Source organism: Pan troglodytes, chromosome 17, assembly GCF_028858775.2.
Source record: "Pan troglodytes isolate AG18354 chromosome 17, NHGRI_mPanTro3-v2.0_pri, whole genome shotgun sequence".
Lineage (NCBI taxonomy): Eukaryota > Metazoa > Chordata > Mammalia > Primates > Hominidae > Pan > Pan troglodytes.
Window position 1 is genome coordinate 84,969,146 of NC_072415.2, and position 17,302 is coordinate 84,986,447.

At 38.5% G+C, this 17,302-nt stretch overlaps 1 protein-coding gene across 1 annotated transcript in view; it reads left to right on the forward strand.

Annotated features, from left to right (window-relative positions):
• Positions 1 to 17,302, forward strand: part of ZNF407 (zinc finger protein 407) — a 466,555-nt gene that overhangs the window by 316,938 nt on the left and 132,315 nt on the right. The window contains exon 8 of the mRNA XM_016933893.4: positions 6,331 to 6,509. Coding sequence (XP_016789382.4) covers positions 6,331 to 6,509 — 179 coding nt within the window. The remainder of the gene's footprint in view (positions 1 to 6,330; positions 6,510 to 17,302) is intronic.

Consider the following 17,302-nt stretch of genomic DNA (forward strand, 5'->3'; position numbering starts at 1 on the left):
GTGGTGAGAAAAGAATATAAGACATATCTGTAGCTTGAAAAAGTAGCGTTTACTTCTCCCGAAAGATTGAGAAGAAGTTAGGGATTGTACCTAGCTGGTCATCTGGGACACAGGGGACAGTGGAGACAGTGCTGGAGGGAGACTTCTGTCATATCCATTATTGGATGCTCTGATGTTTAACAACTTCGGTGGTATAATTTTAATAACCAAAATAAACATCAAATTTTTTACAACTCCTTTCTCCTTAGGTTGAATAACATAAACAGGCTTTTTGTATCCATAGGTCATAAGTGAGTGTGTAGTACTGACTAATGATTTTGTGGAGTTCTAGAAGTACTTGTGGTGTTCTGTTTATTATTTTAACATACATCGCCTTTGAACAGAATAAGAAATTTCCTTTATTATGTGTTTTTTAAGAAGCCCTATAAGGCATGGGTCCCATCTTGGGCCCTTTTGCTAATCAGTCACCCCGTGCTTTAAATTCTGTACGTCAAAGCTGCTCAAGACTTTCAACATGTTATATTCCAAAATTTGATTTGAAGCGCACTCTTAGAATGCCTTTTCCATGAAAGCGATGCGTGCTGTTTCTATTCTGCTGAGCCCTGCAGGAATCCTGGTGAGGAGTGTGAAGCTTGGCGCTGGGGAATCTCACTTCCCTTCCAGCAGGCTTCCTGCTCGTGGTGAGGAACATCTTTCGCCTGTGAGGGCCGGGAGAGGTTCTTCCTCAGCGGAAAGCCTGGTGACACGTTCTGTCACGTGGAGCTGTAGCAGTAGAGCGGAGTTGAGAAAGGACAGGGCAGAGCTTAGTATTTTGCTGAGAGCTGCGGATTCGGTAGCTTTTCTCTGTGTTGACGCTGACTTTGCGCTGTGTGCCGGAGCCATGCAGTGTGTGTTGCTCACCTTTCCCCTCCGTCACTTCCTACCTACCTTTAGAACTGGGAGCCACAACCTGGAGCCCAGGAATAGCTTTTACCAACTCTCTGACTTCCCAGGTGAAGATTTTGTGTTTAGGTGCACTTACCTTCTCTAAAGAAAAAGATAATGCATAGATTACATTCAGTCCTTTGGTAGTTTGCTGTACTAACCTCATTTTTTAGTTAAGGAAAAGAGATCTCAGAGTTGAGGTACTTTCCTGAGATCACAGAAACATTCTGCAGGTGCTGAAATCCTCATGTGGGGAATGGACCCGGCTGCCTGAGTTGACACCCAGGGGTGTTTCCTCCGCACCATGGTCGTCTGCTGCCAGGAATAAGAGGAAGAGGGTGGGGATAGGACTGATCCTAGTGTTGGTTAGGAAACTGGATTGAAGGTGACAGTTCTTAGTGAATCCCCAGGGAAACTGCTCAGTCATTGCCTGTTTCACTTTCTCCTTCATTCAGAGATGTGCACCAGTGTCTCTTTCTTCCTAGTTCATTTCAGATGGAAAAACTGTGACACGAGTTCTTCCTAGCATTCTTCTTGTTAAAGTTTACATGTAACCCTTTGCATTTTTCTGAGAAATTTGACTTCTCATAAATTTTCTTAAAAGAAAAATTTCTTAACTCTTTCATAGGGAAACACCAAGATACATATAGATGGTGACAGAAATAAGCTTCTTGGCTTGTAATAGGAGGTCCCAGGTGGCAGAAGAGGGAAATTCAGAGACAAAATAAGGTCTAGGGATATTTCCAGAGGAGCAGTGCGAGGCCAGGAGGAGTCACACCAGCTCAGGAATGGGCCTAGTATCCTTAGTTTACGTCTTTTTCACCCAAGGTATCTGCTGTGCAGTGATTAGTAAAGAGGGTTCGAATCGGGAGTGTGTGTGTGTATGTGTGTGCGTGCATGTGTGTGCTGGTATGGTGAGGTTGTAAGCAGCATTGGTTCGAATCGGGAGTGTGTGTGTGTGTGCATGCATGTGTGTGCTGGTATGGTGAGATTGTATGCAGCATTGGTTCGAATCGGGAGTGTGTGTGTGTGCATGCATGTGTGTGCTGGTATGGTGAGGTTGTATGCAGCATTGGTTCGAATCAGGAGTGTGTGTGTGTGTGCATGCATGTGTGTGCTGGTATGGTGAGGTTGTGTGCAGCATTGGTTCGAATCGGGAGTGTGTGTGTGTGTGTGTGTGTGCATGCATGTGTGTGCTGGTATGGTGAGGTTGTGTGCAGCATTGGTTCGAATCGGGAGTGTGTGTGTGTGTGCGTGCATGTGTGTGCTGGTATGGTGAGGTTGTATGCAGCATTGGTTCGAATCGGGAGTGTGTGTGTGTGTGTGTGCTGGTATGGTGAGGTTGTATGCAGCATTGGTTCGAATCGGGAGTGTGTGTGTGTGTGTGTGTGTGTGTGTGTGTGCATGTGTGTGCTGGTATGGTGAGGTTGTGTGCAGCATTGGTTTGAATCGGGAGTGGGTGTGTGTGTGTGTGCATGCATGTGTGTGCTGGTATGGTGAGGTTGTGTGCAGCATTGGTTCGAATCGGGAGTGTGTGTGTGTGTGTGTGTGTGTGCGCATGTGTGTGCTGGTATGGTGAGGTTGTGTGCAGCATTGGTTCGAATCGGGTGTGTGTGTGTGTGTGTGCATGTGTGTGCTGGTATGGTGAGGTTGTATGCAGCATTGGTTCGAATCGGGAGTGTGTGTGTGTGTGTGTGCATGTGTGTGCTGGTATGGTGAGGTTGTATGCAGCATTGGTTTGAGGAAGGAGATTAGCAGCATGTGATAATTAGCAGTAGCTGCACATCAGGCAAAACTCTGAAATTTGAATGACTTAAAAATTTATTGCTTACTGAGGTAAAGGCCCATGGAGGCTGAGAACCTCTTCTCCTTCTTGGTAACTTTACCACCTGAACATGTGGCCTCTGAGGTTCCAGTGGCAGGAAGAAGGGTGACAACGGCACGAGAGTTCTTTTTTGTTTGTTTTTGTTTTAGTGGAGAGATAGATCATATATTTGACAAGTAACCCATTGAAATTGCAACCTTCCTGGGTTTTTAATATATTACCAGAATTGTGAAACCATTACTACAAGTAGTCTTAGATTTTTATTACCCAAAGAGACTCCATACACATTAACACTCACTCTCATTTCCCCAAACGCTTCCCATTTCCTTCTTGTCTGCATGTGTTTATGCTTCTGGTATGTATATGTTTAAAACATAAAATTACAAATATACATACACATATGTATAATATAATAGAACATAAAAACACGGTGTGTATATATACGTCCTGTATACAAACATATGCACATATCTGTATAAGAATATATGTGTGGAATAGTCCTTAATGCCTTTTAAAATCTCAAGTTCCACACCACGTCTTTCTTGATTTATTTTATATTTTCAAATAAAAGAAGCTTCCTACCTTTTTAAATTCTCTCCCCTCCCTTCGTGCCCATATACGTCTTACCTATTTCAGTAATAGTCCCCGGTTGTTAGATCCTACATGCTGTTTAGCTACTGAGAGATACTGGCTTATTTTTGTCCTAGATACAGCCTTCTTGAAAACAAAATAATCTGTTCTCAAAGTTATCTCTTTCTTCCTTCCCTGAATGTTAGGATTCATTGCTTATATTATTCTCCATTTAAATATGCATCATACATTGAAATGTATTTATTTTGGCAATTTTAATTTCTTCATATGATTGGTGATTGTCTTTGATGATGTTTCGTGCCTAGCATTTTACATAAGGAAATAATATTGGCGGCACCAAAGAATCTCCATTCCTGATAAACAGTACTAATTAAGTACAGTAGTAGCTTTTTGCTTTTTCTCCCCAGTGTCAGTAAACAATGGTGAATTTAGGAGGTGTCTGTAATGCTGTAGAAAACATGTTAGAGATCTGCAGAATTAAGGGGGTAATTTGGAACGGTTTACCCAGCTTGAAGAATTCAAAAAAAAATTGTTCCTTTTCCTTTTAACTGTCATAAAAGTGGACATTTGTGTCAGTCACCTTCAGATGTTTTCCTGTGTTATTTCAGACATGATCCAGAGCTGTTACTCTAAGGATAATTACACATTTAAGAGACTCTACAGTCCTATCCTTTGCTTAGAATGTGCTAGTGTCTCTGATACGTAAATTTTAAAGGGAAAGCTGGCTGTGGTGTACTTGAAAACATACCAACATTCTGGCCTCGAAAACAGAAAACCTAGGTTACGATTCTGCCTTAACCACTCACCAGCCATACAGCCTGTGTAGCCAGCTCATCATTGTGATATTTACCTTCTTCTCTGTGAATTGTGTAGCAGTCTTGACCTCAGAGGGTCATGCTTGCCTTCGAAGTCACCAAGTCAGTGGAGGTACCTGGCATACATTAGGTGCTTACTCTTTTTTTTCCTCTTACAGTGATTGTTAGTTCACAATAGGGAATTTATATATAAAGCAAGTTTGACAATTCGGTAGTGACTCATGAGAGAAAGAAGCTTGTGTGCATACATTCACTGTCTTGCATGTATTTAGTCTAAGATCTCAGGGAAATGTAACACCCAGATTGACAGAGCCTTTGCCCAAAGCAAGTTGAAAATAGCTGGGAAAATATCTGTTGTTCTAGTCCTTTTTTATTTTTTAAAAAGGTGTTATTGTTATTTTAATTTTTAAAATATATATATTTAACATGTAAAACTTCATATTTGAAAAATAAGAGTAAGTGGGCATTGCAGTATAGCTGCATTAATATTTTAATGTATTTGTTTCTAGTCTTTTTCCTAGGCATAGAGGGATTTGATTTGTTCAGTTTAATTATACTGAGCAGATTTAGTTGTACACGTGCATTTGATGACAAGCCCTGCCTGGAGATGGGAGGGAAGTAGCAGGAACTTTTCCAAAGGACTGTCTGGATGCAGGTACGAGACCTCTTCCAGAATATGAGATCCCCACTCATGAGGAACACGTTTGCGTTTCAGCTTTGACCAGAGTCTGTAGGAAAGGACATCCCTGCACCCTCTGTCTGGGGAATACCTTTCCTAGTGCCATTTACATTAATTCTGCCTCGCTTGGACGATACTTCTATACTCCTCTCGTCAGGAGTGGATAGATACCGTATTCACTGAGTCTTTGAATTTCTAGCGTCATTGACTGCCTTTGTGTGTGAGAGATAACAGTTATTTTCACTTCCTTGACCAATATTTCCCAAGGTATATTCCCTAAAAAATAAACATGGTATAATTGAATATTATACTCAAAAGCAATTCTGATTAGAAACGTTCAGGCAGTGTAGACCTACATAAAGTTCTTCTTAGAGCCTTCAAGATTCTGCAGTGCACTGTGAGATGTGTTGGCTGACTACCGTTTCCTGATCTTTTTTGTTCATGGGAATCTTTCTTCTAAGAACATCTTGCAGGATTTTTGTTATTCCACAATACCTTTGGGAAATGGTGATAAACATATTGCTCTATTTTCTTCTGGCATTTAATTTTGGTCTGTAGGAAGTCTGAGGCCAGCATGGTTTGTTTGTTTCTTTCTAGATAACCCCTCAACACCTACTTGAAATTGTATAGGGCTCTTTTTATTACTGTTCTAAAAATGACAAAGACAAAAGGAAAACAGCTCCGCGTGTGTATTCAGAAAGAGTCTAGACGTGCAGTCTCTGTTGCAAAGGATCTGACAGGGATGAAAGAGCAAGCAGAACAGTTTGCCTCAAAAACCAGCACCCCATTCCCAGCTTGCTGATTATTTCAGGGCTTGCATTTCTAATTCTGCGGGAAAGCACTGGGAGAGGAGCCCACCCCTGATTTCAGTGGCACCGTGGCGTGGAATATATGGGCCCTCCATTGCATTTTCCATGCCATCACTCTTATCACTCTTAAAAGCCTGTATCATCACAGAAAACGCCACGGGATTCACATGTTGCCCAAATACTGGAGTTGAGCCTGGGAGCCGTTTCTAGCTACAATTCCATCTTCACATTATTTTAGAGCCCACTTAGAAGCACCTTGCGTGACAGAACTTAAAAGCCAAAGTGTCTTTGTTCCCCAGATGCCTCTAAATTCAGTGGAGGCGACAGCATTTTCATTTTTGTACCACTCCTCAGTGGTGATAGGTGTGTTCTCAGGGATCAGCTAAGACCTTCACTGCCCTCGAGTGGTACCAGAATAATTTGATATTAAAATAATAGTGCTTCGGATTTGGTATTTCTGGTTCTTCATAGAAATGAAGCCAAAAGACCAACTTAAAAATTCATACCAGGGTTATAAAAACTACCAGCCTCATAAGGCTGATGTATTATATAAACTAATTATTATATGAGTACAGCACTTAAAATAGTACCAAACACATACAGACAGTGTTATGTAATATCATTATTTGTAAGATAAGGTTATTGGTTTGACCTTAATTAGATTTACTTTTCTGTCTTACTTGGTAGGTCAAACTGTGCTGAAAATATCCGCAAACATATTCTGCATACTGGCAAACACGAAGGAGTCAAGATGTACAACTGTCCCAAGTGTGACTACGGGACCAACGTCCCGGTGGAGTTCCGGAACCATCTGAAGGAACAGCATCCTGACATCGAAAACCCGGACCTCGCTTACCTGCATGCTGGTAAGGGACAGAAACTGTGAAAACTTGTTTCTAACAGGATTTCATGTGATCACAGCAGTTATAATGCTATTTGTACATTACCATGATTTATTGTAATGGAGTAGAGTATGTGATAGTATCTGCTTCAAGACCTATAAAAAAGTACATTCCAGTTTGATCCCACTCAACTATGAAAACAGGACTTTTCAACTGTATTTTATCAAAAAAGGAAATCTGACAGAGTAATTATTTGAAGACTGTAAAGTTAATAATAGTAAATATTTAAAGCATAGTTGACCTGAAATGAGAGTAGTTGTTAAATCTTTATATGTTGACTAATTGCTAAAATTTTAATTTTTTATCTTAAAAAATGCTTGTGATTTGAAATGTTATGCCCTGTTTATTGACACCATCATCTTCCAGAGAATGCCTAGAAAGAATGTGACCTGCGACCACGACCACGGAGTCAAGCGTCGTGGGTGGTAATGGTGCTGTGCGTTTCCCAGAAATTGGGAGGGGGCTGGCCCTAGGTTGGGGAAGAGCTGGTGATGGGAGCGGCTGCTAAGAGGATTCTTGCCTCTTGGGTGGCAAGTCAGGGGCTCTGGAAGGTGTCAGCGATGTGGCTGCAACTGCAGAGTAAAGCAGATCTGTTCCTCCAGCCCGACATTTTGTTTAATTAGCAAGTATTCCTCGAGTGCCAAATTCTGTGCAGAGCAGCAGAATGATAGATTATGGGTGCGAGGACCTATTTGAGGAGTAAATTTAGAGAAGCCTTCCAAGATTTAGCCCAAGCAGCAGAGTTTGAATAAGGCCTGTTGATCAAGGATGTGCTTTAAGCAGATGTTTTGGGACCTGTTAGAGTTGCTTTTAAACCCTACTTCTCATTATTGGCCATATGACCTCAGGCAGGCTGACCTCACCAAGCCTGAGGTTTCCCATATGTAAATCTGCATGATAGTACCTACTAATAGGGTCATTGTGAGAATTTAAAAAGATAATGGCTATGAAGCCAGGAGAGTCTATGAGTTTGAATGAACTCTCCCCAGTCCCTGCTATGCTGCTGTAGGCATGAACATTTATGCCTATCTGTGCCATATGATGGGGTCATTAGTAGTGGTGGGGATGTGGGGATTGTGATATATATCACACCAGAAATGCGAGGTTCCAGCTTCAAAATGCTTAAGCAATGTTTGTTCGCAAAATATCTGTGTTATAAGAAATTGAACTTGAGTAATTTAGGTTAGACTAGTTTTCTTAATACACTTGACAATACGTGGATAGAGGCTCATTACTGTTCTTTCATATTTGTCGATTGATGTTCATATGATTGACTTATTTAAGTAATGTTGAGTGTGTGATTTAGTAATTTTTCTGCTATCCAGGGCTGTATTTGGCAAACAAACAAAAACAGAGGTCTCTGCTCATTCCCTTTTGGTGAGGTTGTCACTGAAAAGGTTTTGAAACTCAACAGTTTATCAGCTTTAGTTCATAAAAACAGATAAAGTCGAGTTGAAATATCTCTGGCCATAAGTGCCTATGGGTTCTTCATAAATATGGACCCATAACCTTACAGATACCAGAAACACCACCTGTGAAGGAGCTGCTCCTAGCAATGGCCAGGCCACAGGGACCAAATCCATGGTGGGCACCAGCAAAGTGTCCTCCTCGAGGTGGCCTTGCTCTGCCTCCTTTCCAGGTGCAAGATTGACATATCTGTCTCTCTTTTCCATTACACCAGTTACACATGAAAAACGGATTGTTCCCTAAAGTACAGTGAGTAAATAAGAGAAAAATAAAAACATTACTTATCTTTAAAAAAAAGAAGACTGTAAATACTGTGATTTGGTTGAGATAATATAAAGTTCAGTTGAGATAATATTTGGGAATTCATATATTAAAGTGAGGTATTTTATTTTTTATTTGAAAACAGTTCTGCAGAAAGAGGTTTGTGTGCAAATGTGCTATACCCTTGGTATCTCTACATTGGTGTATAACTGCAGTTACGTGATGTAATTCACGCAAGTAACACAAAACTGGAGTTCAGTGGAGACCCTGATTCAAGTCTCTATGTAAAGACAGGCGTCTCGGAGCTTCAGATTCCTTATCGAAGAGTCTAGGAGTTTGAATGAACTATCCCTAGTCCCTGCTGTGCAGCTGTAGGCATGACCTTCGGGGAAGATGGGCTCCAACTTAAGCTTGATCATTCTCTTGATGTCTGGCCCTGAAAACTGCATTTTTACTCTGTGGGTCTCAGTTTTCCTCCGAAGATGGGGATAGTGATGCCTACCACATAGAATGTGTGTGCCATCTAAATGGGATCATTTATACTGTATGTAAACTGTTTGACATGATCATTTTTAGCATAAATGGTTGCACAGTTTGTTTTTCCCTCTCTAGCAGAAGTTGATGATTTATTGTATTTTTTTTCAGTCCTTTTTAGCAACCAGAAAAACGATTTTTGTATCTTTTTCTATTTCATATTCCAGAGCATGAAAGACTATATGTGAGTTCTAATTTTAGTTGTTGTCAGATAAGAAACACAAGACAAAAGTGGTTTCTTTATTTTTTTTAACCATGGATTATTATTTGTAAACGTAATATTCCATTTCCAGGTAGTTTGAGACTTTCTGGTTATCTTTTTTTTTTTTTTAACTATTGAACTAATAATGCAAATCCACTACCAGCTTAAATTTACTGTTTTTACAGAATATAATATGAATTATTTTAATTCTTTAAAATTTGTGTAGACTTTTTTATGCCCAGCAAATGGTGAGTTTCGGTAAATTTTTGAGCCACATTAGGAAAGAGTACTTGGCACCAGTGGTGTTTGTTCCCTGTATGTCGGTTACAATGTTTAGTTTGTTCACTGTGTTGTTCAGATTGTCGTATTCTTAGTGCTTTTTAAAATGCCGGTTCTGTCAGCTGTTAAGAGGAGTATGTTAAAGTTTCCTACTATAATTGTGGATTTATCTTTTAAAATTCTGTTATTTTTGGCTTTACGTATTTTGAAAATATATCACTGCATACTCAGAACTTAGGGTTGTTTTAGATACAGACACACACATAATTATGAAATATTTCTTAGTAGCAATATCTCTTGCCATAATTCTGCATTTCATATTGGTATACCTTTACCAGATTCCTTATAAGCAGCTTATAGTTGCATTTTGTTTATCTGCTGGGGCAATTTTTATCTTTTACATTAAATATTTAGTCTTTTACTTTAGTATTTGTACTTAATGTAATTATTGGTATATTCATCATAGTCAAAACTCCAAACTACCCTAATGTCCCTCAAGCAGAATGTACAAAGGTTGTATATTCACATAATAGAATAAGTCAGTGAGAATGAATGAACTACAAGTACAAGCAGCAATGTGAAATAAGTCTCACAGTCTTACCACTGGATGAACCAAGCCAGTCACCAAGGAGTGTGTTTTATATGATTGTGTTTATATTAAATATAAAAACAGATAAAACATCTCTATGATCTTAGAAGTCAGAGTTTATTTTCCCTTGTGGGCACCAGTCACTGAATGAAGTACAGTGGTCTAGTAAGATTCTGCTTCTTAATCCCAATATTGAGACACAGTTGTGTTCAATTTGAGAAATTCATCAAAGTCTCTTCTATGAGTTGTATTCTTTTCTGTATATACTTAAAAAAAAAACACCTTTCTCCACATCCAAGTTTCTGAAGAGGTTCATTTAGGCCCAATCTAGGTCTAATATGATGAGATTTTGCAGTCACATTAATCTTCACAAAATTGACATCAAATTAAAAATAGGTTTCTGTCATTGTACAATTTTTCTTCTATTTAGTAAAATCTATTTCATCTCAAAAATTATCTTGATTTGATCTCTTCAGTTTTAACAATTATATTTCTACCATGTTGCCCATCCATAAATAAGCTTGGTACTCATTCACTACATTTGGACAAAGAATTAAATACATGTCTGTGTTTGCAACACCAGTGGCCTGCAGTCTGACCCCATGTGTAGTTCACTTCAGCAGGGATAGCTCAGAATGCTTTAAACATCACCCCAGAGAAAGGGGAGTGAAGATAGGGAAGCCAGACGGGGAGGGCTGAGGAGAGGCTGCTCAGCCTTCTCTGATTGTGCCTAAGAAGAAAGAGATGTTTTTTTCTCATCATTTCCAAGCAGCAGACTTATAGTTATGCCTTACGGCTCAAGGAGCTTGTTTATTATTGAAATAGCTCTTATTGCTCATGAACGAATGCTCACTGGAAGACCCACGGGTAGTGTGGTCATTTTCTGAGCCTACGAGCAGTGCATCAAAGCTATGAAGTTGATTTCGTTATTTCTTATTTCTCTCTGAGACCTTAAATGTGGTGAGTGTTGTTGTCTTTTCCAAAGGTAATGATTACAAGGTGTTCTCTTTTCAGGGAAAATTGAGCAGTATGTAATGATATGGTATTTTTCTTAATTTCCTTTATTTTTCTACCCTCATACTTTTGTATCACATTTAAATTAATTTTATTTTCATCAGTTTTTACATATGCTAAGACTTGGTCATATAAGTATGTACATTAGATTATTACCTGTGCAGAGTGATAACACTTGAAATTATCATATTCTCTTCAAAAATTGGGGTTTTTGTTTTCTTCTCTAAGATAATCAATTTTGTATTCTCTATAACATATATTATTTAACTGCATTCCCTACATTTGCCTCTTCCCATTTATAAGAATAAGAATTTGAAAGTTTGACTCTTATGAAAACCCCAAGTCCCTTTTTCTTCCTCATGGTAACTGTTCATTTAAATTATATCTATATGATTCCTTAATTATTTCCAAATGCATCACTTTATCCTTAGGCAGCTGAAATTTCACATTCTACCTCTGAGCCCATTTACTTAATCTATTGCAGTTAACGTAAAACAGCTAAAGTCTTTTGTCTTAACCATTACCCCTTATTTAGCAATATATTCAAATTTCCTACATGAAAAAATTTCCTTTGTCATTAATTAGAACCATTAGTGTTCAATACATAGAACCTTGTAGAATAGAATGCAGTCTTCTCCCAAATTCCTCTTGGCCCTCTATTTTTAACCTGGTTGCTTTCACCCCCTTTTGTTAGTTGGATGCCCTGACACATGTCATGACATTTTGTACAACAATTCATTTTCTGAAAAGGTCCAAAAATCTCAGAAAATGCTGACAGCTTCTCATTGGTTCTCCTTACATAAACCAATTATTACTTCAACCTAAAAAGGAACGAAATTTTTCCTGACATGATTGCCTTTGGTAAATCCATGCTGACTCACTCCTATTAAATTGTACTTCTCCAAATGTATCATTAAGCTCATCCATAAGTATCATCTCAAATTTATTTCCTAATATAGATGTTAGATTTACAGGTCTATAATTTTCAGCCTCTCTTCTCTTTCGTGTTAACCTTCAGACTAGATTCCTTGTTTTCCAGTGTCCTGATACTTCACCACTAACAAAAGACTTCCTAAAATAATTAACACTTCAGCAATTTGATTCTTTAACCTCAGACATCATCCATGGGTTAATTTACTATTTTTCTTAAGTGCTGCTAAATGTCTTTGTTCCTTTCATACTCCTGTCCAAATACTCTGGAGCTGTCTGCCATAGCAGTACCCTCAATGTCCATCATGGCTCAACACATTTGGTATTTTGATAGCTGATGTTTTTCTTCATTCCCTTTCTCGCTCTCATTCCTGTTGGAATTCCTAAGTTTAGAAAGAACTCTCTTACATACTTCAAAATCTATGAGTGAGTAATGTCAGAACAGTATTTTTCATCATCCTGTTGTTTTCAGTAATGTAATTGGTATCCAGGAAAATTGTGTTTGTGGATATTTATCAGTAAACATACTGTTTACTGAGAAGCAGATCTTTGACCTGATCTCCACCTCTTTTTTCTTGAATAATATACTGAAAGAGGGTTTTTTTTCAAAACTTTCTAATGACACATTTTAAAATAGTTTTACAACCAGGCTGGTGGCTCACGCCTGTAATCCCAGCACGTTGGCTGGCCAAGGCAAGCAATCACCTGACGTCAGGACTTCGAGACCAGCCTGGCCAATGTAGTGAAATCCTGTCTCTACTAAAAATACAAAAATTAGCTGGGCATGGTGGTGGGTGCCTGTAATCCCAGCTACTTGGGAGGCTGAGACAGGAGAATTGGTTGAACTGGGAGGCGGAGGTTGCAGTGAGCTGAGATTGCACCATTGCACTCCTGCCTGGGCGACAAGAGTGAAACTCTGTCTCAAGGTAAATAAATAAATACAAATAAAATAGTTTTACATTTAATCTTTTTAAGAATAACTATATGCCAGTATTCTTCAGTACGCATATCTTCCTTTATCTGCCTAACACCATGGAGCAGTGTCAGAGAAGCATTTGCTCCTTCCTGCCATCCTCCTGCAAGAGGGGGATCCTAATTGTTCTAGAGTGATCCAAATGGTTGTTATGTATGGTTTCCTTATGTTTTCATTAGCTAGTAAGTAGTAATGAAGAACTCTGTTTTTCGTGCTATCACATTTTACCTTTTCAATTACAAAGAATCGTAAATAGTATCTGTGCCAAACTTTTCTCTAAACCATTGAATCTTCAAAACAAATCTTGTTGATACATGTTATTCTCAATTTAATGGTTTTGAAAAATCTGTCTTCAAGAGGTTATGTTGCTTGAGGATGCATAACTACAGTGTGGCTCTATAAAATTCTCACCTGTCTTCAGAGTCTTACAGTTACATCACCCTGCTGTACAGGAGCTTTAAAATAATTGATTGGCAGGTTAATGAAGTTTTTTCAGTGGAAGCCTTAAAAATTTAGAGCTTTAAGAGTTCAAATAATCTAAACACATATATTAGGAAGTAGAATGATATAGTATAATAATGTAAAAACACCGTGGTAAATGTTTTCACAGTTGTACCTCTCCTGCCTAGTACAGAGCCTGTCGCACAGACAGATGGATGGATGGAGTCAAATGAACTAGGTTTCAGGATGAACTTTTTCACCATGGAGATGTGTAACTTTGAGCCAGTCACTCAAGCATTTTGTGTCTGTTTTCTCAACTGCAAAAAGAGTAACATTGTTTAGCTTTTCTTTTGAACATGAGGTTCAAATTAGATAATCCATATGAAAGAGCTTGAAAATTGTATTCTTTTAAGAAAGTTACTGGATTTTGTTACTGCTATTTTAATAGTAGCAAAGTAGAAGGAAAAGACTAATGATTTTTTTGCATGTATTTCAAGTTGCTATTAAGGGTAATGAATCTCATAACAACAAACATATATATGTGTACACTTTAGTATTCATACATATATATTAGTGTAACAGTCTGAGCATATACTAAAATTAGGGCTACAGAAGGCCTACTTAAAACTTTTCAGAGTAGAAACTTATCATTTAAATAATGTATTTAAATTATTTCTATTATTTGTATGTTACCTATGTTGATGAAAAAAGCCAAACTCTGTTGGATGTTTAAAGATGTTTCTCCTGTGCCAAATATGAGTGACCATGGCCTGTGACACAGTCTCAGGAGGTTCTGAGAACATGTGCCCAAGGTGGCTGAGTTATAGCTTGGTTTCTATATTTTAGGGAGACAGAAGTTATAGCCAAAGACATCAATCAATACATGTAAGGTATACATTTGTTCAGCCCAAAAAGGTGGGACATCTCAAGCAGGGAGTTAGAGAGCTCACATGTCATAGGTGGATTCAAAGATTTTCTGATTGGCAGTTGGTTAAGTTAACCTTTGCCTGAAGACTTGAAGCCAGCAGAAAGAAATGCTTGAGGTAAGATAAGGGGGGTTGTAGAAGCCAAGGTTCTTATTATGTAGATGAAGCTTCCAGGTAACTGACTGCAGAGAGAATCGATGGTGAAGGTCTCTTTTAGGACCTTAAAAGGTGTCAGACTGTTAGTTAAATTTCTGCTGGATCTGGAGAAGACATGGAAAGGGAAGGAGATTCTCTACAGAATGCAAATTTTCCCAATAAGAGATGGCATTCCAGGGCCATTTCAAAATATGTCAAAAAATATATTTTGGAGGTAAAATACTTTGATTTCTTATAAGACCTGCTATCTGTCACGTAATGCTATACCAGAGTCAGGTGGGAGTTGAATATCTTCTTGCTACAAAGAGTCTGTGTTGTCAATCTTAAGATCTCTATTTCAATGTTAATGCCGGCCAGTTGTGCCTGAACTCCAAAGGAAGGACCTTGTAGGGAGGCCTGTCCCTCCGGCCTTCCCTTCAGGGCCGGAACTAGTTTTTCAGGTTTCTTTGGGATCCCTGTGGCCAAGAAGGGGTCCATTCAGTCAGTTGGGGTGGGGGAGCTTAGAATTTTATTTTTGGCTTGTGTCTACTACACTCTATAGTTTTAAAACTGTTTTTTTAAAAAGAGTATCATCCTGAAAAAAGTATCCTTTCTACTGTATATTTTAGCGTTCTCTAAAGTCCTGAATGGCATCCATAAATTTAAAATAAAGTTAGAGTACACAATTAAAACACAGCTTTTGATGGTAACACCTAACAAGATTGGCCGAACTGGCTCTCAGGCTCCCGGCTCACTCATGCTCATCCTGTCACTACAGGACCTTAAAGAAAAGTTTTAAAGTGATTTTTAACTTTTTTCCAGAAAAAAACTATATTCTCCCCTTCCTTGAGTGTGCTGGCCAAGTGTGATGGCCTGTATGATTCGAGCCGCGCCAGCGCTTCCTTCCCGGCTCCCTTCCCTGCTGCGCCAAGGTCACCCAGCCACGTGGCATTCTCTTACCTCATGGCAGGCAGCATTGCGATCTTATCAGAGCTCACATTTGCAGCCTACCTGAACTGGATTTTGAAAGTTAAAACAGTTAAAAAAAAAAGTAAACAAAATTGAAAATTGTGATCTTATCCCCTCTGACAGCTTCATTTATCAAAATTTTAAGGGAAAAAATTGATTGTGAAAAGTTATAGTGGGGACGGTATGATTTTATCAGGTAATTGATGTGGTTTTTACTTTTATATAGACTTTTTATCAACTATTTAATTCAATATAACTTACATATTTTAGAAATTTGCACACCCTCACACACATATTTTGACCCCCACCTAAACAGCAGTTTTAGATGAGGAAACAAAGATCATGTTGCCCAGTTGTGTTGCTAGTACTGCAGAACAAGTTACTGTTCCAACTGAAGCCGTTTACTGAAGAATAGCATGACAACTCTTTCAAATTATCAGGGAAATTTAGATACATTGTTTCATTAGCTTTGAAATGTAGTTCAGAATATGAAGTAATGCACATTATTACTCTTTGCAATTTCATTTATTTCTATTTGCAGTGAGGAAAATTACTATTTCACAAGTTTTTATCTTAAATGATTTTAAACTTACGGAAAAGTTTGCAGAAATAGTACAGAGAGTTCCATATATCCTTCACCCAACTTTCCCAAATGTTAACATCAAACATAACCATACTACTTACGAAAGCCTGAGAATTTAGCATTAATACATTGCCATTTTCTATGCTGTATTCTCGTATTCAGAGTTTATCATTTTTCCACTCACATCCTCCTTCATTCCCAGAATTCAGCCCAGGAACCAACATTCCTTTTAGTTGCCATGTCTTCTTGGTCTTCTCCAGTCCAGGACAGATTTTCAGTACCTTGACACTCTTAAGGAACATGGATTTGTTATTTTGTAGAATGTCTCTTAATTTGGAATAGTGTAATGTTTACTCATGATTTAATTTAAGTCATTTAAGAAAATACCAGAAGAAATGTGTGCTGTGCCTGGAGCACCTGGTGACTGAGGACGTCCGCCTGGCCCATGGAGTGAGGTGGGATCTTCAGAATCCTCCAGTGGCAGCTTCCTGGTTTTACCTTTTTAATCAGTACACATCTTGGAGAGAGCCTTTCAGACCACGAAAATAGCCTATTTCTCCCCAGTCATTTGCCCAATAATTTTGACATCCATTAGTTTATCCTGCCTGAATAAGGTCTGTGATGTTTAAATGGTGTTTTTTTTCTTTCCTGCATTTCTTCTACGTTTAATAATTGGAATTATTCTGTAAGGAATGGTAGTTGGTTCCTTCTTTCCCAATTCTTCGTTCTATTTCTTTTTATCATTGTGGAGGTATTTTATCCTGAGATTTATAATCCAATACCATTGTGGCTTATTTTCTTACTGAAACCACTCCTGCCTTAACCACTGCCCCCTCTTTCCAGTCAGCTCCTGTGCCCTGTGTGCACCCCCATCCTTTTAGAGACATCTCTTTACTTTTCAGGCACCACAGTGTTCTGTGGGTTCATCTTGTGTTTTCCTTGCCATGGTCCAGAAATGAATCACTACCTTAAGGAGACCTGGTTCCTTTGGCTGGAGAATGGTAGTTATAAGCCAAGATATATACACTGTGTGGACTCATTGCTTCTGTGTACCTCTGCTTCTAGGCCTTCGCAGCAGATAAACAAGGAAGTGTAGGTATGTATACTAAATCCTGCATTCCTGTGAATATAGATGTTTTTCTCTATCTCTCTATCTAGAACATACATTATCTAAGACCTAAATATAAGAAATAAAACTGTAAAAACCCTTCAAAAGGAACATACAGATAAAGCTTTATGACCTTGAATTAGGCAATTGTTTCTTGGATGTTACTCCGAAAGAACAAATAACAAAAGGAAAACATAAGTTGAATTTTATCAAAATTAAAAATTTTGGGCTTCAAAGGGCACCATCAAAAAGATGAAAGAAAAACTTATAAAATGAGAGAAAATATTTTGCAAATCTATCTGGTAAGGGACTTGTATCCAGAATATACATAAAGCACTCTGTCACT